This window comes from Pollachius pollachius, assembly GCF_949987615.1.
Source record: "Pollachius pollachius genome assembly, chromosome: 10".
Taxonomy (NCBI): domain Eukaryota; kingdom Metazoa; phylum Chordata; class Actinopteri; order Gadiformes; family Gadidae; genus Pollachius; species Pollachius pollachius.
Window position 1 is genome coordinate 14771800 of NC_136943.1, and position 24019 is coordinate 14795818.

The 24019-nt window shown below is 41.6% G+C and overlaps 3 protein-coding genes across 4 annotated transcripts; 2 read left to right on the forward strand and 1 right to left on the reverse strand.

Annotated features, from left to right (window-relative positions):
* Nucleotides 1-161: 161 nt before the first annotated feature.
* cox18 (cytochrome c oxidase assembly factor COX18) lies at nt 162-7335 on the reverse strand. Of its 2 annotated transcripts, XM_079744716.1 has the most exons (7): nt 7204-7335; nt 6576-6986; nt 5436-5536; nt 4296-4462; nt 3601-3716; nt 2848-2955; nt 162-465 (listed from the first exon to the last, which is right to left on the reverse strand). In XM_079744716.1, the coding sequence occupies exons 2-7, from the start codon at nt 6969-6971 to the stop codon at nt 298-300; spliced, it is 1056 nt and encodes a 351-aa protein (XP_079600842.1). In that variant the 5' UTR covers nt 6972-6986; nt 7204-7335; the 3' UTR covers nt 162-297. The 2 variants fall into 2 exon arrangements, with proteins under 2 accessions (XP_079600842.1, XP_079600843.1); XM_079744717.1 differs by lacking the exon at nt 2848-2955.
* A 262-nt stretch (nt 7336-7597) lies between these two features.
* selenot2 (selenoprotein T, 2) lies at nt 7598-10617 on the forward strand. The gene is made up of 6 exons (XM_079744285.1): nt 7598-7940; nt 8300-8410; nt 8642-8768; nt 9301-9388; nt 9602-9750; nt 10390-10617. The coding sequence occupies exons 1-5, from the start codon at nt 7723-7725 to the stop codon at nt 9721-9723; spliced, it is 666 nt and encodes a 221-aa protein (XP_079600411.1). The 5' UTR covers nt 7598-7722; the 3' UTR covers nt 9724-9750; nt 10390-10617.
* A 6148-nt stretch (nt 10618-16765) lies between these two features.
* rnf4 (ring finger protein 4) lies at nt 16766-23748 on the forward strand. Its single transcript, XM_079745197.1, has 8 exons — nt 16766-16987; nt 17275-17359; nt 19466-19694; nt 19786-19868; nt 20079-20091; nt 20365-20485; nt 21660-21711; nt 22045-23748. The coding sequence occupies exons 2-8, from the start codon at nt 17324-17326 to the stop codon at nt 22192-22194; spliced, it is 684 nt and encodes a 227-aa protein (XP_079601323.1). The 5' UTR covers nt 16766-16987; nt 17275-17323; the 3' UTR covers nt 22195-23748.
* The last annotated feature ends 271 nt before the right edge of the window (nt 23749-24019 follow it).

The following is a 24019-nucleotide window of genomic DNA, read 5'->3' on the forward strand; positions in this document are numbered from 1 at the left end:
GCAAGTTCAAAAGATCGGTATGTTGGTGTTTCATTCTAACTGAACTAACCCATCAAAAACTATTTTTGTTACTTTTGGAAATTCCCAGTTAAAAAAAGGCATCTTATGCATAGAATAAACACAAAATCATGGGTAACGTATTTTAACATCAGAGCAAAAAAGTTTTATTTTATTTGATTTGATTGTTCCAAAGTGTGGCCAAACATGTGAAACAAGTTGTGGCTTAATACAAGTTTGGCTAATGTTAACACATTATGTCCACACACACACACACACACACACACACACACACACAGTTCATGGGAGGTACTTTTTCCTGAGGGCGGAGGCCAGGTCCCGGTAAGGGGTTTGGGAGTCGGACCTTAGTGGGGGGATGTGGCAGGCCATGCGGAAGCGTGGGGAGCGCAGCAGCAGGTTGTGTCCCAGACCCACCAGGCTGGAGCTCAGCCAGTAAAGAGCCAGGGACTAGAGAGTGATAGGATGATAACAAAACGAGGAGGAGAGCGCGTTAGAGAGACGATAACCAAAGCCTGTATGAGGTCCGGTAAGACAAGCATTCCTATTCTGAAACGGAAACATCAAAGCAAGACACAGACGGAGAGACAGTGAGTGAAAGAGAGACATAATATGATGCTCCTCAAAGATGCTGATAAGACACATTTCGAAAGGCAGAGAAAACCTCAGGTGTGCGTGTGCAGACTCACTCACTGTTTGCATCAATCACATACACATATCTACCCGGAGTGAGCAAACATGTCCCAATCGCTCAGCAAGAATGCAGGAGTATAAAAAGTATGTAGACATGTTTTTGCACGTGTGTACACTGCATTGAGGTGAAGAGGTTTTCATGCATTCTGTAATTCACCAAAACAAAAGCATGTATGTGTTTGTGCACGCACACACACACACACACACACACACACAGCTGTGATGATATTTGAGATACCATTGTATTTTGGTTTAGTGTCATATCACAATAATATGACTAAATGTAAGGTTTCCTTCAGAAAACCACCACGTACTTTCTCCAAGTTTTTCTTCACGCAGAAACAAGTGCACACAACTGATGAGAGATAAGGGGCATGCAGAGGCACGATGAGGACAATCAAGCTGTCAGAGAGTGTGTGTGCGTGTCGGTGTGTGTGTATCAGTGGCGGCTGGTGGTTTTTAAAGTGAGGGAGGAAGGACTGCGCGCTTGTTTGCCATTGGCCTGCTTGCACTGTTGGTGTATGGTGGCATAAGAATGTGAGACTCAAGTTGTTTCAGGGTGTTTTGGTGAACTACCAAATAGTAGGGAGGGATAGTAAAATAATGTGAATAAAATAGATACAAAGCCACCAGTGGCATCACTGTAATTTGAAAGCTGGTGGGCAGCATGTCTTTGAAATGGACTGTAAGGGCAGAAGGAAGGGATGCAAAGCCCATTAGTCAAATCAGGCCTACTCTTGATTTGTAAAAGTAAATAAAAAAAATCTGGGCCTATCATTGGGCCTATTTTTGCCCTCAATGACTGAAGTTATTGGTTGTTATTTGGCTATGTTTATTTTCAGTTACAATTTTTTTAAGAAAACAATTTACTCAAGTCCAGAAGTGATGCCATTTAAAATGCATCATGCTCTGAATCATTCACCCTTTCCACACCCTTTCCACAATATCAAACAGAACGGTCAGAGTAACAAAATAGTAAAAGAACAAGAACAATTTTTCAAACAACCTGATCTATAGCCATGGTGCCTAGCAAGGAAAGTCGGATAGCAGCACCAACGTGATCTTGACACTTGTCATGGCGTTTGGTTGCCCTATCAAGATTTTTCACATCAGTGAAACCATGAACAGCCCACGTTGGAGATTGCCATTATTCATTAGCAAACAGGGAGGGCCAGCAATACAGTCGATTGCTAGTAATGCTACCAGTAAGCCATGAGTACCTAGCAAACCATGTAACACCCACAACACTGATGTTGCCATTACTTTTGGTGATCTCGATTTTGGGAAGTGGTCTACCTTTTTCTTTGGTCGCTAACTTAGCAGTGTAACTCAATGAATGGAATGCTTTGTGTAATAAAACATGAACAATGTCCTCTGTTTCCGATGTTTCCATTGTACACTTTATTTGCAAATGTTAGAATCTCGCTATCGTTCAGATGATTTCACTTGCTTTGCGTCTCTTAGACTGAGCAGCAATGCAGAGCGGGTTAGTTATCGACAGCTTTGACGTGGTTAAAAGTAGCCCAATTGGGTGGGAAATCTGCCCGATCTGGCAACACTGCTCACCAGCCAGGGATCCTGCTTATTGGTTCATAGCGCAGCGCGAATAGATTTTTGCCGAATCAGACCCCTTAAGGTCACACCCACTCAGAGGAGGACTTTCCTCCTCTCTCCCATTGAAACTCATGTTAATCACCGGCCGCCAGTACTTTCAGGGAAATTAATGGGAGTAAATGGAGGCTGAGGGAGGAACATCCTCCCTGAAGTAATTGTCAATAGGGGGTGCTAATGTCCCTTTACCCAGGGAAACAAACATTACATATTCAAAGGCATTAAAATTGTCATAATTAAGGGCATTAATTCATCACAGTAGTCTGGGCAATCTACATTTTTTATTCTCAAAAATGTTAAGGAGGATCTTCCTCCCTCGCCTCAATGGAGAAGCCTCCTCTCGATGTGTGTGTGCGTGCAAGTACACAAACTGAACATCACTCTGAATGAAACTGCAGTTATTCATACAGGTTCCCGGAAAATAAGTATACACATGTTCAATCATGCACATCCTGTGTGTATCTTGTTTACGACTTTGTAGAGATCAACACACTAGAAACACAGGTACAAGGGGCGCAAGCGGCTCACCGAAGGGACCGTGGCCGCGATGGGGACCATCAGAACGGAAACACCTCGCAGGAAGTGGGTCATGTACCGCTGTAGGGAAGACACCTGCAGTCTCTGCACTGCAAAGATCTGAGACACACATTGGGAGACAGGGACAGACGGACAGGGAAACAGACAGGCAGGAGAGAAAGAGACAAGACGGACAGACGAGGGAGAGAGTCAGGAGAGAGAGACAGACCAGAAGACAGCCAGACAGATCAGAGAGAAATAGACAGACAGGCAGACAGAGATACCAGGAGAGAGACAGATGGGAAAAAAGACAGACATACAGGGGAGAGAGAGAAACAAACAGGAAGATTGACAAAAAAGGAGAGAGACAGTCAGTCAATCAGGCCGAGAGACAGACCGGTTAACCAGAATCCCTGAGGGGAATTCATAGCCAGAGTGATGAGTGAATGAAAGGTCAGGTCACAGATAACAGAGAAACCCTTATAAGAAGGCAGCGGAGGAACATCCAGGCCCAAACGGTAGGAATCAAAAAGTCTAGTCTGCATACAGTAATAAAAGATGGACAAGTAGAAGCTAAACATGGTCATCCATGAGTAAGCGCAAGTTCAAACACAACTTCTGCTGGGCTATATTTTGTGCCACGTGACCTGACTTGGGCCAACCAGAGCAACTGTTCAACATGTCACTCTCTTGTAAGTTAGATCTAAAATACCCAAAACGTACATAACAACAAAAAATACATATAGTATATAAAATAGTAAATACCTCTATAATGAGCAAGTTAATAAGTCCAAGGGAGATAGGGAGGACCCAAGTGTGGTCTGGAAGGGTCAGGTCAGAGAACCACAGAGTGCCGCCTGTTGAGAGCTCAGTCTGCAGTGCTGGAATACACAGAGAAACGTTAAATAAGCATTGTTAAGTACATTTATAAACAAACATTACACGCATTTATTAAATACTGAGTTCTTAAAATATTTGGTTGTTAAAATTGCATCTTACCTATGACAGGTATTAGTCACACTGTTTAATTGACTGTAATGTGTAGTGTGTGAGTAAGTGTGAAAGTGTGAGTTAATACTACATTACAAATGTGTTGCCTGCCATCTAAAAGGTTGAATCGATCTACTGTGGTTTGGAATGATGTCAACAAACATCTGTCTAAGCCTGTATCGCTTGTATCGCTTGGATTGATTGAGACACTTGAAACACTTTGTGTTTCATGGTTTCACATCACCTTTTCACAAAAATAAACTGCTGCATAGTTAAATGGGAGAGTCAACCCAGAAGTATGTAGAATAGATCTCGCGCTACTCTCTGACCACATCCCTATCATACTGTGCCATTAACTGGTGGGTCCACTGGATCGGTTTTGAAATGGCTTTGAGTGGACAATCAGAAGCATACCCGGTGGTAAAACAGGCGCCCTTCAAAATAACCTCTCCAAGCCCACCCCTACTCACCAGGTCCCGCCGGGGAGGAGGCCATGCTGAGGTTGCGAAGGGCCAGGGAGAGGCTGACCCACATGGGCATCTGTACCCACACCAGCAGGCTGGCCTTGAAGGGGTGGCAGTTGTCCCTGATGTACAGCTCAGACACGACGCGACGCAGGTTCTTCTTGAACTGATAGCTGGCAGAACACAACAACAGGTTAAAGGCCATTGCAAAATAAAAAAATCAAATAGTCAGCCTTTCGAGGTCGACCTCAAACCAAAATTAGCTCCTGTGGGAAGTTCCGATTAGGCCACAGATTGACGAAGAAAGAACGCAAGCCTCGGGCAAATGAGCAGTGACTTCTTTATGGAAAACATGACCTTGGCCCATGGAGAGGTTTTTCTCCTGAGGGGAAACCATCTTTCAGAGTTCAGAATCTGTAAAACGAAGTGGTGGGCTTTGTGTATTTGTATCCAGGCTTAGTTTAACCCCACTCTTTACCCAATAGTAACTAGGGGGTCCTCTAAAGGCTTCTTTCACAGAGCAATCTCTGAAAGAACAATCAATTATTAAAAGTTAATATTCCAGTTCACTCCTTTCATTTAGCATTCATTACAATTTCATTTTGGTAGGGTTATATTTGCCCATGGACCAATCTTTACTTTAATGCTTTTCTCTAACATTATGGCTATGATTATTTTTTTTCATGTAAATTTGACAAATGCATATTTCCCTTCAATTTGGATTGCCTTACCATACTTTGTGTTATATATGTTGTAAGTCTCACTTGCCCAACTACATCTGGGATCCCTAAAGAAAACTGATTCTGAATCCCATCTAGGGCTGAACGGTGAATCTAATTCAAACCGACATTGCGATGTAATACAACGCGATTGCATATCACAGAGCCTGTGGTTAAAAAAAAAACTTCATTTAATTTTTAGGATGATTATTGGGATTATTATTTAAAAGGAAATGTGATTTGTTACTGTTACTGACTGGAGATCAGTACGAATCATATTTATTTTTCATAGTCCTTTTATTTTTCCTAGTATTTTTCCTGGTCCTTTGGGCCATGCCCAAAGGAAAGATGATCCCACAGATGACAACATCAGCTCAGTTGAGAAGCGCTGGTCCTGGTCGGGGTCATGGTCGACCGTAGGGCTCACCGGCAGTGACGCTCCTTCCAGCCACACTCCTGGGCTCGGACGGACACCTCGTAGCGAAGCCTCTTGGCAAGCACCGCTATCTCGGACTGTAGCGCCTCAACCTGGCTGGAAACAGGGGTCAGAATTACCGGGACCACTGGGACTAAGTGAGGCAACTTCACAAAAAAAATTTAAAAAATGATTTGGGTCTCACATCTCATGGCCCTTACAAATCGTGGATCTGCCATACTGTTATGTACGATTTTTCATTGATTTCTATCTTGTACCCATAAATAATGTATGTTTCTATTATTGTGTGTTTACATTTTGTCCGAAACCAAGAAACAGCATCATAAACTATGTTGTTTGGTGTGTGTACGTGTGCGTGTATTTTGTGTACTGATATGGGGACAGAGAACTTGGAATAGCGAGGGGACCATAGGAGAAGTGTGGGTTGCACTAACACACTAGTTGGCAGCAAGAGACAGTAAGTACATCCAGTTGGATGGGAATGGGATGGGAAATCAAACGGGACTTCCGAGGGAGTAATCCCATGGGAGGTTTCTCAACAGACTAGATGCCTGACATTGTAGAGAAGCAAGGGTTTTTTTGTAAGGTCTTGCATGATCATGGCACGTTGTTGGGCCACGGGTTTAAAATCTTTAGGGAGGGAGAAGATTTTCAACATTTGTTGAAATATCATTACTCATTGTTCTCTTGTCAATAGGGTAACGTGTTCAAAGATTTTCTGTGCAATTTGCAGTTTGTTCTAATAATCATTATTGAAACTGCCCTAACTTAGAACTATTAAGTATAGTTCTTAAAATCATTCCTCGTAAATTTACCAACATTTCATTATTTGACAAAGAGCGGAAAAGTGGCTCAATTCCTCCCCCTGCTGGTGATAATAGAAAATTGCTCCCATAAGGAGCGTCCCAATCCACCCTGCTGACCTTGATCACAAAAAAACAAGAGGAGTCTAAAATCAGTACCAAAGCTACGGAAGACAATGTTGACAAAATACACATAGCATTTAGTTTCCATTGCAAAGACATCGATTCGACTAGAGTTGGAGCATCATGTCCCTAAATGAGAGCTAATGAGATGAACTATATTCAGTAACATGTTCTGAAACATGCTCGGGACACGGCGAGGACGAACCTTTCCAATGACGATCATCTGATAGGCTCCTAGCGGGAGTGTAATGACAGTCCGAAGAGCCAGCGTGGTGCACATGATACTGGCCCACCAGGGAAGTGCAGTACCCCCCTGGCTACTGATCAACAGCTGTTCCGTCAGGTGAACAAGGTTCGAGTCCGCTATACTCGCGTACCAACCAGGAGAACCAGCATCGTCGCTACCGCTGATGCTCGAAGCATGTCTAACATGTATAGTCAATGGGGAGAACGACATACGTCCAGGTGGGGGGATGTAAGGTCCGCTCCTGTTTTGTTGTGGTGTATGGTAGCAGTTGAGTAGAGTAGAGCCGCTTGCGTTTCTGACGAGTGACTTTGGGCAGACAATTCTTATCCCTGCAGCGACACGAACGCCCAGCATGTTTACATGTGATATCTGAAAACAAAAAAGAGATAACGTCAGATGATGTTCGGAATCAGACAGTTGTCCCCATAAGATTTATCACATCCTATCAAGGTACTCTAAGTCGCCAGTGCAAAGACGTCCTTGCAATATACAAACATAACTGCTGATTTTTGACAGGTAGCTGAAGCTTATATTACCAAAGAGCTTTGTTATCCACTGTGTGCATGCATGTGTTTTGTATACTCACTTTGCGGCGAGGTAGACGGTCTGATTAGAGTTGTTATTTTTTTCTAGACAGTGTGTTTGCACATTTTAGTGCCGCTTATTAGTAATTCAACATACATGCATTGCTTGCAATGCTCGCGCACACCGGGCCTCACAGACTGGGATGTCGCGCACATATGACGTCTACACATAAATACTGAACCCGGATGGGCCATAACATAAACATTTATATTATTATACATAAATAACAATAATAATAATAATTGAAATTGATCACGTATTTTTGTGTAATTGTTATGTCCATTATTATTTATTTGGACTTAAATTTACTCCTTATGTTACACGGTTTTTTTTGGTGTAGGGTTTGTGTGAACCACTAGATATCGCTGCTTTAGTCTCTCTCCGCGACAATTTTCGTTTGCACAGATACCCCGGCCTAGCCATTCGGTTGGGAGCCTTCCAAAAGCAGTTAAGGATTACTGCTACTCTCTAATAAGGGTACGTTTTTATTGGGGCTTTTAGTCCCGCCGGCCGTTTTGAGATGGCCGAGTATACGCAGAAGGGTATATTGACGGCTGTGCTGTTCTTTTCGGCCATCACTTTACGAGACATCTACGTTGGGAGAAGCCAGACCCAGCAGCAGAGTCCGCAGGCCTCCGAAAGCCTCGGCATGGCCTCTGACAGCCTGCCGGACGCCGGCACCGTGAAGCCTGGGAAGCCCTCACTGTACACCGGGCCTGTGTTGAAATTTCAATACTGGTGAGCTGATCAATACATAACATTATCTATTTATTTCACTAAGCTACAAATGCATATGATGTATGCATGGCTAGGAGAGCTAGGTGGCTACAAACTTACCAGCGGACTAGCATGAACCATCTAGCTGTGTTGCTAATCAAAATGAGCCATTTACAACGATTACCTCAACAACCTGACCCCCCCCCCCCACACACACACACACACACAAAATAACACACACACAGACGAATATATATATTCACTGACTTGTCATTGTATCAGTAAAGTACATTCATACAATACGTCATATAGAATACATAAATAAAGTGAATTGGCATCTTCTTATTCTGTTTATTGTCTATTATCTTTGGTGTTTTCAGTATTTCCTGAGGGTACAGCAAGGTGTACCAGGAGTACTCTCGGGCAATCAGCCAGTTGTACCCGGACATCCGTATCGAGGGAGAGAACTACCCTCCAACACCCACCAACAAGTAAGGGACGGCCACAACTCTCTAATCAAAACACACAGTAGTTTCCAGTAATTGTAATCCTTTTTTTTAATTTTTTTCGAATAGTATTAATAAAAATCTTCATATAAAGGGAAGGGCTTGGTTAGAAAATAAGGCATGTTGGGATTAGGGGTGCATGATTATTGCCTTTCTAATCCACCCAATTCTCATCATTATCATCTATCCACCATATCCCCTGGTTCACCTTACCAGGTATCTAGGTAACTTCTTCTCCTACTTCAAGCTGCTGGCCATCACCCTGGTAGTAAGTGGCCAGAACCCCTTCCCCATCCTGGGCCTGGCCACCCCGCGGGCCTGGGTCTGGAGTCAGGAGAACAAGGTGAGTTATAGGGTCAGGATAGCCATTTTGAATCCAAAATAGGTCATCTATGTAATTTATGTAGATCCTATGAGAAAATGTTAGTGCGTGTGTGTGTGTGGGGGGGGGGATGGTAAGAGATAATAAATGTATTCTTATAAATACATCCGTGCAACAACGCTTCGAAAATACAGTGTTCCAACTATGACCAGCATCTATAGTTAAAGAAACAATGAGTCCTCCCATTCAGCTAGCCTAACAATGCTGGTTTGTGTCCCACAGTTGCACAGCCAGTTCAAGTGGACCGAATAGTTATTGATTTTTTTTATTTCCGATTGATCGCTTACTAACTGCGAAGGGCCTCAATCCTGCACAAAGGAACTTTAAGTATATCATCCAGCATAATGGGCCTTATTCACCGGATAGGTAACTGTGTTCCAACTTGATTCTTAACGCTAGCAGGGTGGGAGAACATCAGTTAAGATAACCGCTAGGTGAGTATTGCCCATTGGCATTATGCTCATCGTTTCGGCATGCTGTTTGTGTGTTGCAGATCTTCTCGTGCCTGATGGCATTCTTTCTTAGCAACATGTTGGAGACCCACTTCCTCTCCACTGGGGCATTTGAGATCATGCTTAATGGTACGCGCAACCTTACTTCTCTGGAGTTTCTGAAAATCCCAGCAACATGAAACACCTAATTGTCACCTAAAAGGAGCTAAAGGGCAGAAGAATTTATCTAAGAAATGTATTGCACGTTGCTATATCTTCCCCTTATTCCTCAATGCACACACACATAAAAAATTGGATTTTTTTTTTTTAAGTAGATGTATTTGTTGCCATGTATGTGTGCAGATGTTCCCATCTGGTCCAAGCTGCAGTCTGGATACGTGCCCAACGTCCAGGAGGTCTTCCAGATCCTAGACAACCACATTAAGATGAATCAGGTGGATCAGATGAACTTCTCGTCCCCGTAGTGCTGGAAATAAAGCCTCAACCGCAAGGTGAACACCAATCCAACTGCTACTAATGGTTCCCTTGAGGGATGAATGAAATCAAAGGGCCACCTTTGTTACTACAACCGGCTGCGATGTAGGTTGGCAATAACAAGCCATTTAAAATCGCACCCTATCGTGAAATCCTACGTGGTAGTGTCGACCCAGATATTTGACGATGGTTCAACCCATCATCTTACCCAGTTGACTAAACAAACAGGTGGGCTGATAGGGTAGATTCTGAAATGGCTAATCAACACCACACCTGGTGGAAATACAGGGTCCTTTTAGTCAAAGGCAGTATGAATAGATGCGGGGACGGTCAAAGAGCGTTGCTAGATGTGTTGAAGCTCTTCAAATAAAGGTCAAAATGAATAAAAAGTATGTAAATGTTAAATGTATTGATAATCGGGTTCAAAACTGCTTGTGGGTTAATGACACTGATCCTAACTATGATGGCAGACTGCTATGTCATTATACAATTTGTACCTTTCTCTTTCGTCCTGCTTCATATGAAAAGCAATGGCTATTATTCTCCGTTATGCCCTTGCTTCAAAATTGGGAGCAGCAAGCGTTAAAAAAGAAGTCCTGAGTCTTTCTTTGAAAACCCTTAACTTAAAAAGTGCATTGTTCTGTCTCTGTCTCTAGCTCTGCTGTGCAGTCGGTTCCTGGTTATGGTGGAATGTCTGTCTACTGGCATTAATGAAGGTTGGGCCTTAAAGCAGTCCTCTGTGTGGCCCAGCTGGATGTCCCCTGCCATTAAACCAGCGCTCCATCTGTCCCAGGTGTCCTCTCTATGGCAGCGCTGCTGTTGTGGAAAATTACAATTATAGTACACATATTCATCACATGTGAGACATCCAAACCTTGCCTCGGTATGCAGTTCAATATTTCAGGTTTGGCGAGATTCTGACACCATGTATAATGTGAATCACACCGAGTGTACTTCTTCCAAGTGCTGGAAAGTGATTCTCATTTACATATGTTTACAACAACCAATGTTTTTTTTCTTTCTTGGACTGTTGTTTTGAGCCATTTTTGTTCCACTGCTGCATTGTATAGGTGGGTGATTTTTAGTCTGTGTATAAATGGGGTTTAATGCACTGGATTTGCACAGAAATGTTTTTTTTTCTTTTTTTTAACAATGTAGACCTATGGAAATGGGTGTTTCCTATAAAGATTAAATAATTACTTGGTTAAAAACACTATTGGTTATTTTGCTCTGCAATGGCGTTTCCTCTCTTCTGGTAACTGGGTTAGTTTAGGACGTAAAATTACTTTTTAATAATACTATAGCTCCACGCTCTCCTTGCTGAGGCACTTGTGTAAAAAATATTCACACACTCTAGTCTTAAAGGGACATCCTACGCTATCAGGGATCTTTACCGTGCTCTGTTCTCCCAATGCTATTCCTTTATCTGTATTCCATGATAGGTCTTCATTTCTGCTGTAAGAGGTGGATGAGAGTAAGCAGACAACAGTGGCAGCACCAGAAAGGGGCTATGCAATTATGGTTTCTCATTGATTGAGCTGAGCAAGTTTGAGCTAATTGTTTTGTAGAGTAGCAGTATCTTGATGGTAATGTTTCGGAGATTTTATTTGGTTACTCTATAATGAGGGTGATGGATGACGAGAGCCTTAACCAATCACATCATCCCTAATTAAACATTGTACATTTATTTAATGTGTTTGTGGCTTTTTGGTCATTGTTCATCAGAAATAAAGAAGGAACTTTAAAAGCAATGCTTCTGGTTTCTTCAATGTCATGTCGTCATACATCAGATTGGTTTGGTCTAACAGATATTTATTGATCTCTATCTTCAGGTATATTTTCTTTGGACAGTCAAGTTCACAGGTTATCCCACTACAGTAAATAAGACACTTTACATTATTGTAGACACTTACCATTTGTGTGTGTATGTATATGTATATATATGTATGTGTGATAGGTGACGGAAGTGCATGACGGGGAGAAGGCGGACGAGCAGATAGTTATTGAACGTTCTGTTTGTGAAACACATTGATATAGATTTTTGCTTTGCATCCTTATTTTGTTATATTTTATTTACAATAAATGATGGCCAATTGACGGCCTTGGACAGTCAAGCTCTCACTATCTTTTGGACACAAACTGTGCGTCAAACAATGCCGTGTGTGTATATGTGTATATACAGTGGGGCAAAAAAGTATTTAGTCAGCCACCAATTGTGCAAGTCCTCCCACTTAAAAAGACGAGAGAGGCCTGTAATTTTCATCATAGGTAAACCTCAGCTATGAGAGACAAAATGAAAAAAAAAAAATCCAGAAAATCACTGTCTGATTTTTTAAGAATTTATTTGCAAATTATGGTGGAAAATAAGTATTTGGTCACCTACAAACCAGCAAGATTTCTGGCTGTCACAGACCTGTAACTTCTTCTTCTTTAAGAGGCTGTATTAATGGCACATGTTTGAACTCCTTATCAGTATAAAAGACACCTGTCCACAACCTCAAACAGTCACACTCCAAACTCCACTATGGCCAAGACCAAAGAGCGGTCAAAGGACACCAGAAACACAATTGTAGACCTGCACCAGGCTGGGAAGTCTGAATCTGCAATAGGTAAGCAGCTTGGTGTGAAGAAATCAACTGTGGGAGCAATTATTAGGAAATGGAATACATACAAGACCACTGATAATCTCCCTCGATCTGGGGCTCAATGCAAGATCTCATCCTGTGGGGTCAAAATGATCACAAGAACGGTGAACAAAAATCCCAGAACCACACGGGGGGACCTAGTGAATGACCTCCAGAGAGCTAGGACCAAAGTAACAAAGGCTACCATCACTAACACACTACGCCACCAGGGACTCAAATCCTGCAGTGCCAGACGTTTCCCACTGCTAAAGCCAGTGCATGTCCGGGCCCGTTTGAAGTTTGCTAGAGAGCATTTGGATGATCCAGAACAGGATTGGGAGAATGTCATATGGTCAGATGAAACCAAAATATAACTTTTTGGTAAAAACTCAACTCGTCGTGTTTGGAGGAGAAAGAATGCTGAGTGGCATCCAAAGAACACCATACCTACAGTGAATCATGGGGGTGGAAACATCATGCTTTGGGGCTGTTTTTCTGCCATGGGACCAGGACATCTGATCCGTGTGACGGAAAGAATGAATGGGGCCATGTATCGTGAGATTTTGAGTGAAAACCTCCTTCCATCAGCAAGGGCACTGAAGATGAAACGTGGCTGGGTCTTTCAGCATGACAATGACCCCAAACACACCGCCCGGGCAACGAAGGAGTGGCTTCGTAAGAAGCATTTCAAGGTCCTGGAGTGGCCTAGCCAGTCTCCAGATCTCAACCCCATAGAAAATCTTTGGAGGGAGTTGAAAGTCTGTGTTGCCCAGCGAAGGCCCAAAAACATCACTGCTCTAGAGGAGATCCGCATGGAGGAATGGGCCAAAATACCAGCATCAGTGTGTGAAAACCTTGTAAAGACTTACAGAAAACGTTTGACCTCTGTCATTGCCAACAAAGGGCATGTAACAAAGTATTGAGATGACCTTTTGTTATTGACCAAATACTTATTTTCCACCATAATTTGCAAATAAATTCTTTAAAAATCAGACAATGTTTTCTAGATTTTTTTTTTCATTTTGTCTCTCATAGCTGAGGTATACCTATGATGAAAATTACAGGCCTCTCTCATCTGAGTAAGTGGTATGTATGTATGTATGTATGTATGTATTTATGTGCATCAAGAGCCACCACGCACAAAGTGCTTGAAAGTCCAGTGTGAAGTTTCCACAGTCAGTGATTACTGGGGAGCCATGTCATCTTCTGGTGTTGGTCCACTGTGCTTTATCAAGTCCAAAGTCAACGATTTTTAGAGCACTTAATGCTTCATTCTGATGACAAACTTTACTGAGATGCTGATTTCATTTTCCCAGCAGGACTTGGCACCTGTGCACACTGCCAAAAGTACCAATATCTAGTTTAATGACCATGGGATTACTGTGCTTGATTGGTCAGCAATATTTCCCTGACCTGAAGCCCATAGAAAATGTATGGGGTATTGTCAATAGGAAGATGAGACACGAGACCCAACTTAGCTGAAGGCCGCTACCGAAGCAACCTGGGCTTCCTCTTCCTCATGGCCACAGACTCCTCACCGCATTGATGCAGTGATCTATGCAAAAGGTGCCCAAGCCACGTACTGCGTGCATGTACAAAAACATACTTTCAGAAGGCTGAGATTTCAGTATAAAAAATATAATTTTTAATGGTGTTATATAATATTCATAACAAAATAAATATAGTCACGAAATATGAAATATTTCACTTTGTGTCTAACGATTCTATATGAGTTTCACTTTTATTGATTGAATTATTGAAATTAACTAACTTTCCACAATTTAGAAGCACTTGTATAAATGCAGCTCTCGCCGCAGGCTTGCGCCTAAAGAACATTGTCAAGGGTAGTTTAAAAAAATAAATAAAATTAAAGTCACCTATTTTAGTGGTAATTTTCAGAGAAATACCTCGTCTAGCCCCACTTCCTCAATTTTTCACCTAGAGACTCCATTCAAATTTTAAAATATTCAGAATAGCTTGGAATCGCGCGCTTCTTTTCAGATTTTTAAAATATTTTATACTTAAGATATTCTACTTTTAAAATATTCTTTTTTTAACATGGGAGTCAGCGGGAGGACGGCAGAGGTACTTTGGTACGTCAACTGTTTAAGATGTCACCAGTGGCGGCTGGTGATCAAAATGTTGGTGGGGCACAGTAATAGACAGGAGGTCTGAGGTCTGGAATTTAATTGATTTGATTTCCTGTATTCTGGTGCATTTTGGGGATGGCCACTACTTATTTACCTACTATTCATTCAGATTCATAGCCTACATCCTGGCTTGCAGGGCCTGGACAAGCTTACACTGCATATACAGACCTACTTTATGGACTATTCCACCAGCCATTGCTATTTGACCCATTGTTGTTATTCTGATATTGAGACAAATCATGATCACTGTCCTATAGCATCCAGTTTTTGTGAGTCTCAATGTCTACTTCAAATGCAGTTAGAAATATGGGACAGTTGCTTAATTTGTTTATATGCTACAGGTCGAAAGACTAAATTAATATGTAACTTACTTGCTCCTTTTAAGTATAACATTGCTTGGGGAGTCCAATTCCTCCACTGAAAAGGGTGGAAAGTGCTTACAACTCTCGCCTAGTTAGCGATCTATCTCTTCACTACATGTAGTTGTGTTGAGCGAATGCTGCTGAGGGAGGTAGCCTATTTGATTGATTCGCTGAATTGTCCAATCATGTGGTGATAATGTCGCGTTCTTAGAGAAAGTAGTCCAATCCGGATCGCTTTTAACTCACTTTATTTGTTAAAGTATTTAGGTATGGTAACTATGAAGCAAAAGGAGGGAAATTGTATGGACTTGCGTGTGAGCGACAAACAGCAGGCATCTGTATCTAACTCCCAAGTATGGACTGCCGGATGTTTCTGATTTCGTTGACTCCAGGCACTGGTTTAATACCAAGTAGGCGTGGCCTATGTGACGTATTGGCTCCGCCCTCCTCACCTGTCTAAAGGTGCTGCCATATGTGGCTGAAATAGTTATTGCAGCTTATATGTCGGGTCCTGCCCCCCTTGTGGCTATGTATAGTAATTACAGCTTATGTGTTCGATCCTCCTTCCTCGTGGCTATGTTTGGGCAGCTTATGTGTTCGATCCTACTTCCTAGTGGCTATGTATGGTAGCCCATGTGCTTTAAATACGTAACAATAACAAAAAAGAAAAACGATACCATTGGCCTGGGGCGCACACTGGCGCGACCCGAGGGCGAATTTTCTTGCGCCAATGAAAAGCTGTCTCTGCTTGATAGACAGCAAAACGTTAGCGAGCTTACATTGACTTCAACGTGGCACTGACTTGGAGGAGGGCTTTATTTCGAATGACCAATAACTAGCCTAGCCCAAATCATTGACGTCCAGACGCATTTAAATGGTTGCTGGCAGTATTTTTGTTGATTTATTTCGTATTGATAATAGGTGATTAATAGTAGGCAGAAATATTCAAGTGAATATTTCACGGAGGGGCGGCGCCCTAGCGCCCTCTATTGACACACCGCCACTGGACGTAACCTATTCAATTTTCAACCGTTTATCTTCAGATTCGTCAGTTCAATTCATTTACATTTCTGCATTTTTAGCAATGCTTTGCTAAAAACTCATTTAAAGACATTAAGGCTTTGAATATTGTCACTTTATTTGTTTCCAACCATTTACATTTTCTTAAATGGTGTGCATGTTTACATTGTTTACTCCATTTAGACTGTTTCAAATCCCTTCACTTAATTTAAGCCATTTAACGTTTATTTATGTTTTAATCTATGTGGCTTTATTAAAAAATATTTTCAACCTCACTTTGCACTACAGCACTCACCGCATTTTCTGCAGGAAATGCATTTTGTAGTTTGTATTATTCTACTTACTTCCAAATTTTCTTATATTCAACTTTGAGAATGTGCTATGGCAATGTAAAAAATAAACCAATCTAAAAATGGTATATAAACAAATTGAGGGAACCCTGATATAAAGGATAGGCCTAATGTTACAGTATTGAGCTGAAACTACTATGAATTATTAATTTAATAAAGATTAATAGCTGTGTTGCTTTTCTTATCGACGTCTAGAAATGTGAATATCAGCTTTATAAATAAATTTAGATTTCACTTTATAGCCGATTTTTTCTATGCCACCTTTCTGAAAATACATGTTTGCAACAGTAAATCGTTTTGTCCAATATATGACGCATTTACAATTTTCAATCTACTTATTAGTCAAAAGATCCACCTACATATTACGAAAAACCACACTGAGACAAGACCTATCAGAGCACAGAATGAAAAGGGGAGAGATTCAAGCTTCTTTAATAGGTCCATGGATTCAAGGGCCTTTTCTATCTACGCCCACTAGAGGGCATATATAGCAGTAGAAGCCATTTCGACTGGCGCTAACCATGCGCAGAACCCGTGCGCAGAACTCTGTAACTTGTCGGTTTGTGAGAATAAGCTGCTTTTGGCGTGTTTTATAGAACGTTCTCGTTGTTACCTGAGAGCAGTTTACCACATTCAAAATTATGCGTCGTATACCTAGTGTGAATAAGTAATACGTGATTGCTTACTAAAAACAAAAGAGAAACTAAGCGACTACAGCTAGCAGTGGCTAACAACAGACTACCAGCAGGTAAAATATCTAATACATGTTATTTACACACGCCACTATGGTCTATGTCATGCATATCGAGGCCACAACAATACTTGAACCTGTAAGGTTTAGTCATGTATCGCCTAATAGTGTAATGTGACGTCACGTTTCTGATGGTTTGCTAGTTTCATTAGCCAGCTAACGCTGCACTTGGCAAAGCTAATGATAACAAAGAACCATTGACGAAGAGGAGTAACTTAGAAGTGAAAGTCACTGCTGATTGATACTGTTTTTGCTTTCCTTCCATGTCATGTATCGGTCCCCAGTGTCCCTTGCACAAACCAGAGTGAATCTGGCGGCTGAGGAATCTGAGGAATGGATGTGGACGCTTCGGGAATCATGAGCAGACCTGTAGGTGTACACTGTTTTAAGCTCGTTGAGTTTATCATTACACTGTTTAACCTTTTTGGGTGTAAACTTGTCAACGGTATTTCGATGTCAACTTGTCAAAGCTTCTGTGATAAATAGTTTAGGTTTAAGATGTCCCGGAGCCAGCCTTCCATTGTTAAAGTCGTGCTATATTGTTATAAGAATCGGGCGAACTGGTTTGGTGATGTAAGGCTAATATTATCGTATTTTGAGAAATTATCGAACAAGTCATAACCAAAAGAAGGGTTGTAGAATGGGCATAAATGTTATTATAAGAACATGATTTGTAGTCTGAATTGATAAGTTGACCTTATCTCAGGTTTCACATAGCCCCTTCAAGCCTCAATATTCAAAGCCTTAATGTCTTTAAATGAGTTACGCCTTGGCCTGGCCTACATAAAGGCTAAATGTTTCCAATTCAATATACCAATAGCTCACATGAAAATGTTTCAGAGTTGCTGGTGTAACTTTGTCTGCTGCATCACCTTTTATACCCAGGTACTTGTGTTGCGTGGTGTAAGATTTTCATTGATATCGATCTGATTTAATTAGTAGAGAACAGTCCCTATTTATCAAGGTCCGCGGGACATCTTTGTAGGTCTTGCACATATTACTCTTGAGTGAAGCGATCGCCACCTTTTTGCTCTGAAGATATTGATGACTGTCAGTAAACTTGGGCAGAGCCCACTTCAAAAAGTGGGTGTAGATCCAGAGAGACAGAGTTCAATCTGGCCACTGGTCAGTGAAAATAATGGCAAAGGGCATCACACTGTGACATAGGCCTGCACGGTTCGTGAACCAAATCCTTGAAATGGTAAAGAATCTTTTTGCACCTCTCTTATGTGATCGCTCCCTCTCTGACGAAAGACCTCTGAAAAGATCTGCACCATTTCCAAAAACAGATCTGAACCTTGGTTGTGCCCTTATCCAAAAAAAAAAACGAGAGGGTTCAGAGATGGAGGGAGACAAAAAGAATCCTCTTCAAGAAAATGTACTGTTTATACTTTTTGTGTGATGCTAGAGACACAGCATATCTTCCATTTTAAGATGATAATCTTGCACTATTATTTGTAATGATCCAAAAGCAATTGCAGTGTAACAACTCTGCAGGATCAAATTAGGCTGTATTGTTTACTTTATGTATAGCCTTTTCACTTAGTCTAATAAAGCTGAAGAAATGCTCACGCATCGTGTACAGGGCGTGCGGAAGTAGAGATGTGTTGTGGCAGGCATATGATTGGTTAGTTACCATGCAGCCAATTTTGATGCCCGTTCTATTTTTAGGATCAATTAAACCAATGCCCCTTTTCTGAACAAGCTTGCTTAATCAGGATTTGAAAGAGGAGTTACTTTTCAAGCCGGCAATAAAACAAAATAAGACTATTAATTAAAATATTACTATAAGACTCAAGTTATTTATTCTTTCTTCGAGACCTGGTACCACATGAGCCGTGACCCAGTACAAGGTCCCGACCCGAAGTTTGGTTCTGATGCTTACTATCATCCACCAGATGGTTAGGGTTTCTGTTGACCTTTGCATCGGGCCAGCCATTTATTTTTCTTATGTTTTTTTGTTAGACATGGCAGGATTATTTTAAAATGGGGGTTCTCAGCCACCTGTGTGTTGGAGACATGGGGCTTTACTTCCAAAGCCTACAACAGGTTTTCAGCCATCTAGTTAAATTGGGGTCGCTTTCACACTCATCCCTGTATGGTTTGGTGATGGTTAATTTTTGTCTGTTCCAACACCAACTCTGCAATGCTCTTCACTTAAGTATTAATCTTTGTCTTGTGCAAACTTTCAAATAAACAACAAGCTCATTTTTGGTCTTGTTGCATGCTTCTCTCCTGTTCTGGTATTTGGTATACGAGCTGTTATGTTGGCATAGTTGTACATTAAATACAATTCCTTTTCACGACACCAGATGCTGATTCTTTATATGTTCAGAAATTTGGATCACCAGTAAGCTGTATCAACGACATGCATATAATAGTAGACCTGCTATGGGGAGCAGATGTACCAGCGGTACATCACAGGTCATACAGAAGTTAAAAAACAACAAGCTAACGGTATCGTTTCGCTTTCAGATTTCAAAGAGAAGAAAGGCAACATGCCCACAGTGCTCTGAATGCAGCGCAAAGAACAGCAGAACCGCCAACAGCAGGTCTGCTAGCAGCAACCCAAACCCCAGTAGAGACTCAAACTCCAGCGGAGATACCATCAGCAGCGATTCTAGTACTAGCTCTTCAAGCCTGCAGCCTGTTCTGCCTTTCACAATCACAGAAACCATCAACGTATTGGAACACATGTTGGCCGGTGGGTACATTTGTGTGGCTGAACACCTGGTTTCTATTGAATACACTTTAATTGTGTGTGTGTGTGTGTGTGTGTGTGTGTCGCCCTCCAGGGGAAGAGGACGTAGTAGATCTTACGTGTGAAGGAACCGAGCCAGCGGCCGTAGTCGATCTCACCAACAACGACTCGGTTGTGGTGAGTAAAATGTCTTTGGACCTGTAGAATCTCAAGTCATAAATTACTTCTAATCCATGTGCACTAGAATAGTGTGCTGTCATCTCAATATGCTTATAAATGGAGACACAGGATTGGGAATTAATTTGTTGCAAAGCAACATTCCTATTCTTCTGTTTGACTAAATGTTTTTGCTTTTCCATGTTTTCCTGTTTCTGAAATGGATACCAGCTGTTGGATGAAGGTGAGACATTTATTTATGAAAGGCTAAATGTAACTAGGAAAATGAACTGCCAATTACAAAGTTGTATAGCACACTATGAATAGGTGCCAAAAGTATTTTTAATATATATATTTTTTAAATATGAATTTATCCCTCACTCTATTCCTCCTCTCTCTCTCTGTCTCTCTCTCTCTGTATGTGTGCCTTTGTGTGTGCGCGTGTCCTTACATAACTACACGCATTTATCCACCCCTCCTTTTCCTCTCCTAACACATCCATCTGTCTCCCTCCAAGGGCCTGAGGGTACAGAGGGAGCTGCGGAGAGCTACGTGGTCAGCAGTGACGAGGAGGAGGATGCGCGGACCCTGCTCAATGCGGCTCTGCTGTCCACATTGCAGGCCAGCAGTCAAGCCAGGTAGCAAGGGCCCCATCTCCTGTGTCAGGGCACAGCTTTATCCCCTGAGGGAAGTAGATGGGATGGACCTCATTCACCTAGCAGCCATATTGTTTAGTGGGATAGGTTATGTAAATCTTGGATGAAAGATGCCAAATGAGGGATGTTAACCGATGACCGTTTGACCGATGGTTGACCGTATCAACGCTAACCGATCAATCTTTTCGCTTGTCGGTTAAAAGAAATATTGGGGTCAGTGTGGACTGTGGAGTGTGTGTTGGTTTCACTTCACACAAAAAGATGATCAGATGAGGTGACTTATTGGAAGTTGGACGGACAACGCGTCTCTAGCCCACTATTTAATTTCTGAGAATATGATCTCTAAAATATTATGGACAGTAGACTAAACGCTATAAGACTACAGTTAGCCATCTCATTCTAAGATCTTTTGTGTGAAATGAAAAAAAAATATCCCTCACACTCAATTTATGGGCTTGGATTTGGAAATTACTACATTTCAGGATATTCAATGGTAACAGATAAGGTAATGATAATCATCATCTTGCTTTATTATTGTGTCCGCTCATATCAAACCTGTATTTTCAATGCTATCACCTTGTACCCTAACCATTTCCAAACTATGGAGCCATTTGGACTCGCGCTATAGTGGATTTAAAAAAAGTGACGTCAGTGGAAGGGTGGGGCAGAGTGTGCGTGTGGGTCGGAGGCAGAACGGGAGAGAGATAAGCAGAGTTACGAAATGGCTGTTATTTCAAATAGCACATTTTAATCTGATCGGTCAACCGGTTAATGAGGCTCGGTGGTCGGTCAAGAATATTTTACATTTTCGCCATCCCTATGACAAATAAATTGAAATGTGTTCCAAATGTTACCCTGGATAGCAAAATGAATTCAGAACAAAACAAAAATGCATTGAGTTTTCATGGGTTCCCAAAGATTCTAGGTTTCCCCACCTAACTAGCCAATATGGCCCCCAGTTTAATAAGGTGTACGGGGGTGTTTATCGATGATCGTGGGGTGATATTGACGGTTCTCTTTTGCAATGGTCAGACGTCAGGGCGGCTATTCTTGGAAAAACGTTCAGAAAGAAACATGACATTGTGAAGCAATAAGGTACGGTGATGTCACCTTTAAGTCGATACAGTTCTGACTGCCGTGTCTGTTTGGTGTCTAGGGCGACTCCAGGGACCATCAGCTGTCCTGTGTGTATGGACTCGTACACAGAGGTAGGGCTCTGCATGAGCAGAGGAAAGACATTTTCACCTTTTTGACCTGCAGTGCATTCAAGTATGGTCCGAATCGGTACACGGGATAGGTCTGACTTTCCCGTCGCGGATAAAGTACCTTTCTTGCTTTTACTAACCCTTACTTGTAATGATAAAGAACAATACTGTTTAAGCCAGACCAATTAGACCCTGAGATGAATGGGGCAATATATTTAAAAGTTCAAATTATTATCAAATGAAATCATACATTTTCCACATTTGTGTATTTACACATAGAAACTCGGCATTGATCCCCTGTTTTTCTCTTTTGCCCTGTCGCTCGCGCTCTCTCAGATCGTGGACACCGGCAGGCTGGTGGTCTCTACCAAGTGCGGCCATGTCTTTTGCAGCCAGTGCATCCGGGACTCACTGGCCCGCTCGCATACTTGCCCAACCTGCAGGAAAAAACTGACACCTCAACAGTATCACCCCATCTACATCTGAACGGACCTCTGGCTCCAAGGCCATTCAGCGCTGCTCACCACTTGGCTGCCATTTTGCCAAAAATCCTGCTCCCTCCTCCTCTTGATATGCAGTGCAGTTCTCTTTCACTCTTTTGTTCTGCCTTTAATCAATAAAACATCTGATTGGCTGACGTGTCAGAGACAGCAGCTTCTGAGCATTTGAGATATAGATCTAAAATCTATTCAGTCGATTTTAATTGTTTTTTCTCATTTAAGTTTAATGGAAAAAATATTTTTCACAATGCCTGAATAGGGCTGTTGTCCTCAAGCCCTTTTGACTTAATTTTCCTATTATGTATTTTCTTTTCGTTGTGTTATATTAAAGGTAAGATAACAAATGGTTTTGTTGCGTCTGCTCAGCATTGTCTTGTGTTTTGACAAATGTTTACCACTGCCCTCATCTTCAACCTTCCCCTTCATTTCAACCTGATCTTGTGGTTTCAGTTTGAGTCATGTTTAGCCTTTTTTCCACTGTAACCTTCCAAATGTGGTGGTGTTGGGGGAACTAGGGAAACGTCAAGCATGCCATGGGGATTTTCTTATTTCGATACATCTTCTGATGCAGGCTGGCTTGTGACTGGCATTTTGGGCTGTGTGTTCTTTAGAAAACACATGCATCCAGATGCTAGTTGCCATGCCCATGTATTTTTCTGCTTAGAGAAAGTGACACCTTTTCTGATTCTCATAAAATGTTCAACGACGTTTCACTTTTAAATCTCTATTGCTGTGCAAAAGCTGACATATGGCTACCATTTTACATCTCACGAAATGTTACATATCTTAACATGTTTCAAAGCCACTTTATTTTAATTAGTCATATTTATCATTATTGATTGCTGCTGATAAATGACTGGGATACTTTGTATAAGATGAAGGTAATGGCTGAATGTAGGTTAAACCCGTTTTCCTTATCTGCCGCCACATTTTGATTACGTGTGTGTATCTTTTAGAAAACGCCAATCAACGAGATAAAAAATTATATTGGACGTAAAACTTTCATCTGATCTCACTTTTGGGCAAAGTATAAATATTATATATACAATCTTAATTCACACAAGCCTAGAAAGCCCATGTTCCAATGATTGTAAAATAAATTGTCTGCGACCCCAAACTTTTTCAAATTCTTTAAATTAAACACATTGTATACAATTACTGTTTAAAGGCCAGTTAACCCAAAAACGTTTTGGTTTTGTTTTAAAATTGTTAATATATATTGTATGATCGTTAACCTAGTGATATATGCCATGTTATTGCTGTTACTGAAATAAGACTGTCAATAAGAGAAAACAGAAAACAGGAGTTGACCTCTGAGCATCCTTTGGATGCTCAGAGGTCCAATGGGGGTCTACCGGAAAGGGCGAAGTTAAGAGCTCTATAGAGTGGCGAAGTCACGCCCCTTCCGTTAGAGCCCATGGGACCTATGAGATCGAAAAATATGAATGGGTTTCAATGGAGAGAAAGTAATTATTTTCTGGTCCCAGTCTTTATATGCCCTGGTTTACACATATGTTGTTTTTGGATTTAAGTGATGATTAAACTAAACATTTTCGTGAAGAAGTTTGATAATGTTGTCAATGTTTTGTGTGAGGCCGCTTTGTGAACAACAGCTCTTCGCTGCTCTCCACACGAATGATATGCGTCAGCACCACTCTGGTACAGCCATGGCGATCTCTCTGCTCCACTTCACCGCTTTTTTTCCAAGGGGAGGATAACAGCATCGAAAGAGGTGAAAACCATCATAAGTCGGGGCATGTGGAGAATTTCAGTTATGCCGATGGGGAGATTGTCGGTCTTGTCCACGCCAG

Excerpts from the sequence above, each read along its gene's own strand:
- rnf4 (XM_079745197.1), top strand. The coding sequence starts at position 17,324 with ATGGATGTGGACGCTTCGGGAATCATGAGCAGACCT. Across the intron at positions 19,695-19,785 it reads ATTGGAACACATGTTGGCCG|GGGAAGAGGACGTAGTAGAT; the intron begins GTGGGTACATTT and ends GTCGCCCTCCAG. Across the intron at positions 20,486-21,659 it reads CAGGCCAGCAGTCAAGCCAG|GGCGACTCCAGGGACCATCA; the intron begins GTAGCAAGGGCC and ends TTTGGTGTCTAG.
- cox18 (XM_079744716.1), bottom strand. The coding sequence starts at position 6,971 with ATGCTGGGCGTTCGTGTCGCTGCAGGGATAAGAATTGTCTGCCCAAAG. Across the intron at positions 5,537-6,575 it reads AGATGATCGTCATTGGAAAG|GTTGAGGCGCTACAGTCCGA; the intron begins GTTCGTCCTCGC and ends GTTTCCAGCCAG. Across the intron at positions 466-2,847 it reads TCGCGGCCACGGTCCCTTCG|TCCCTGGCTCTTTACTGGCT; the intron begins GTGAGCCGCTTG and ends ATCACTCTCTAG.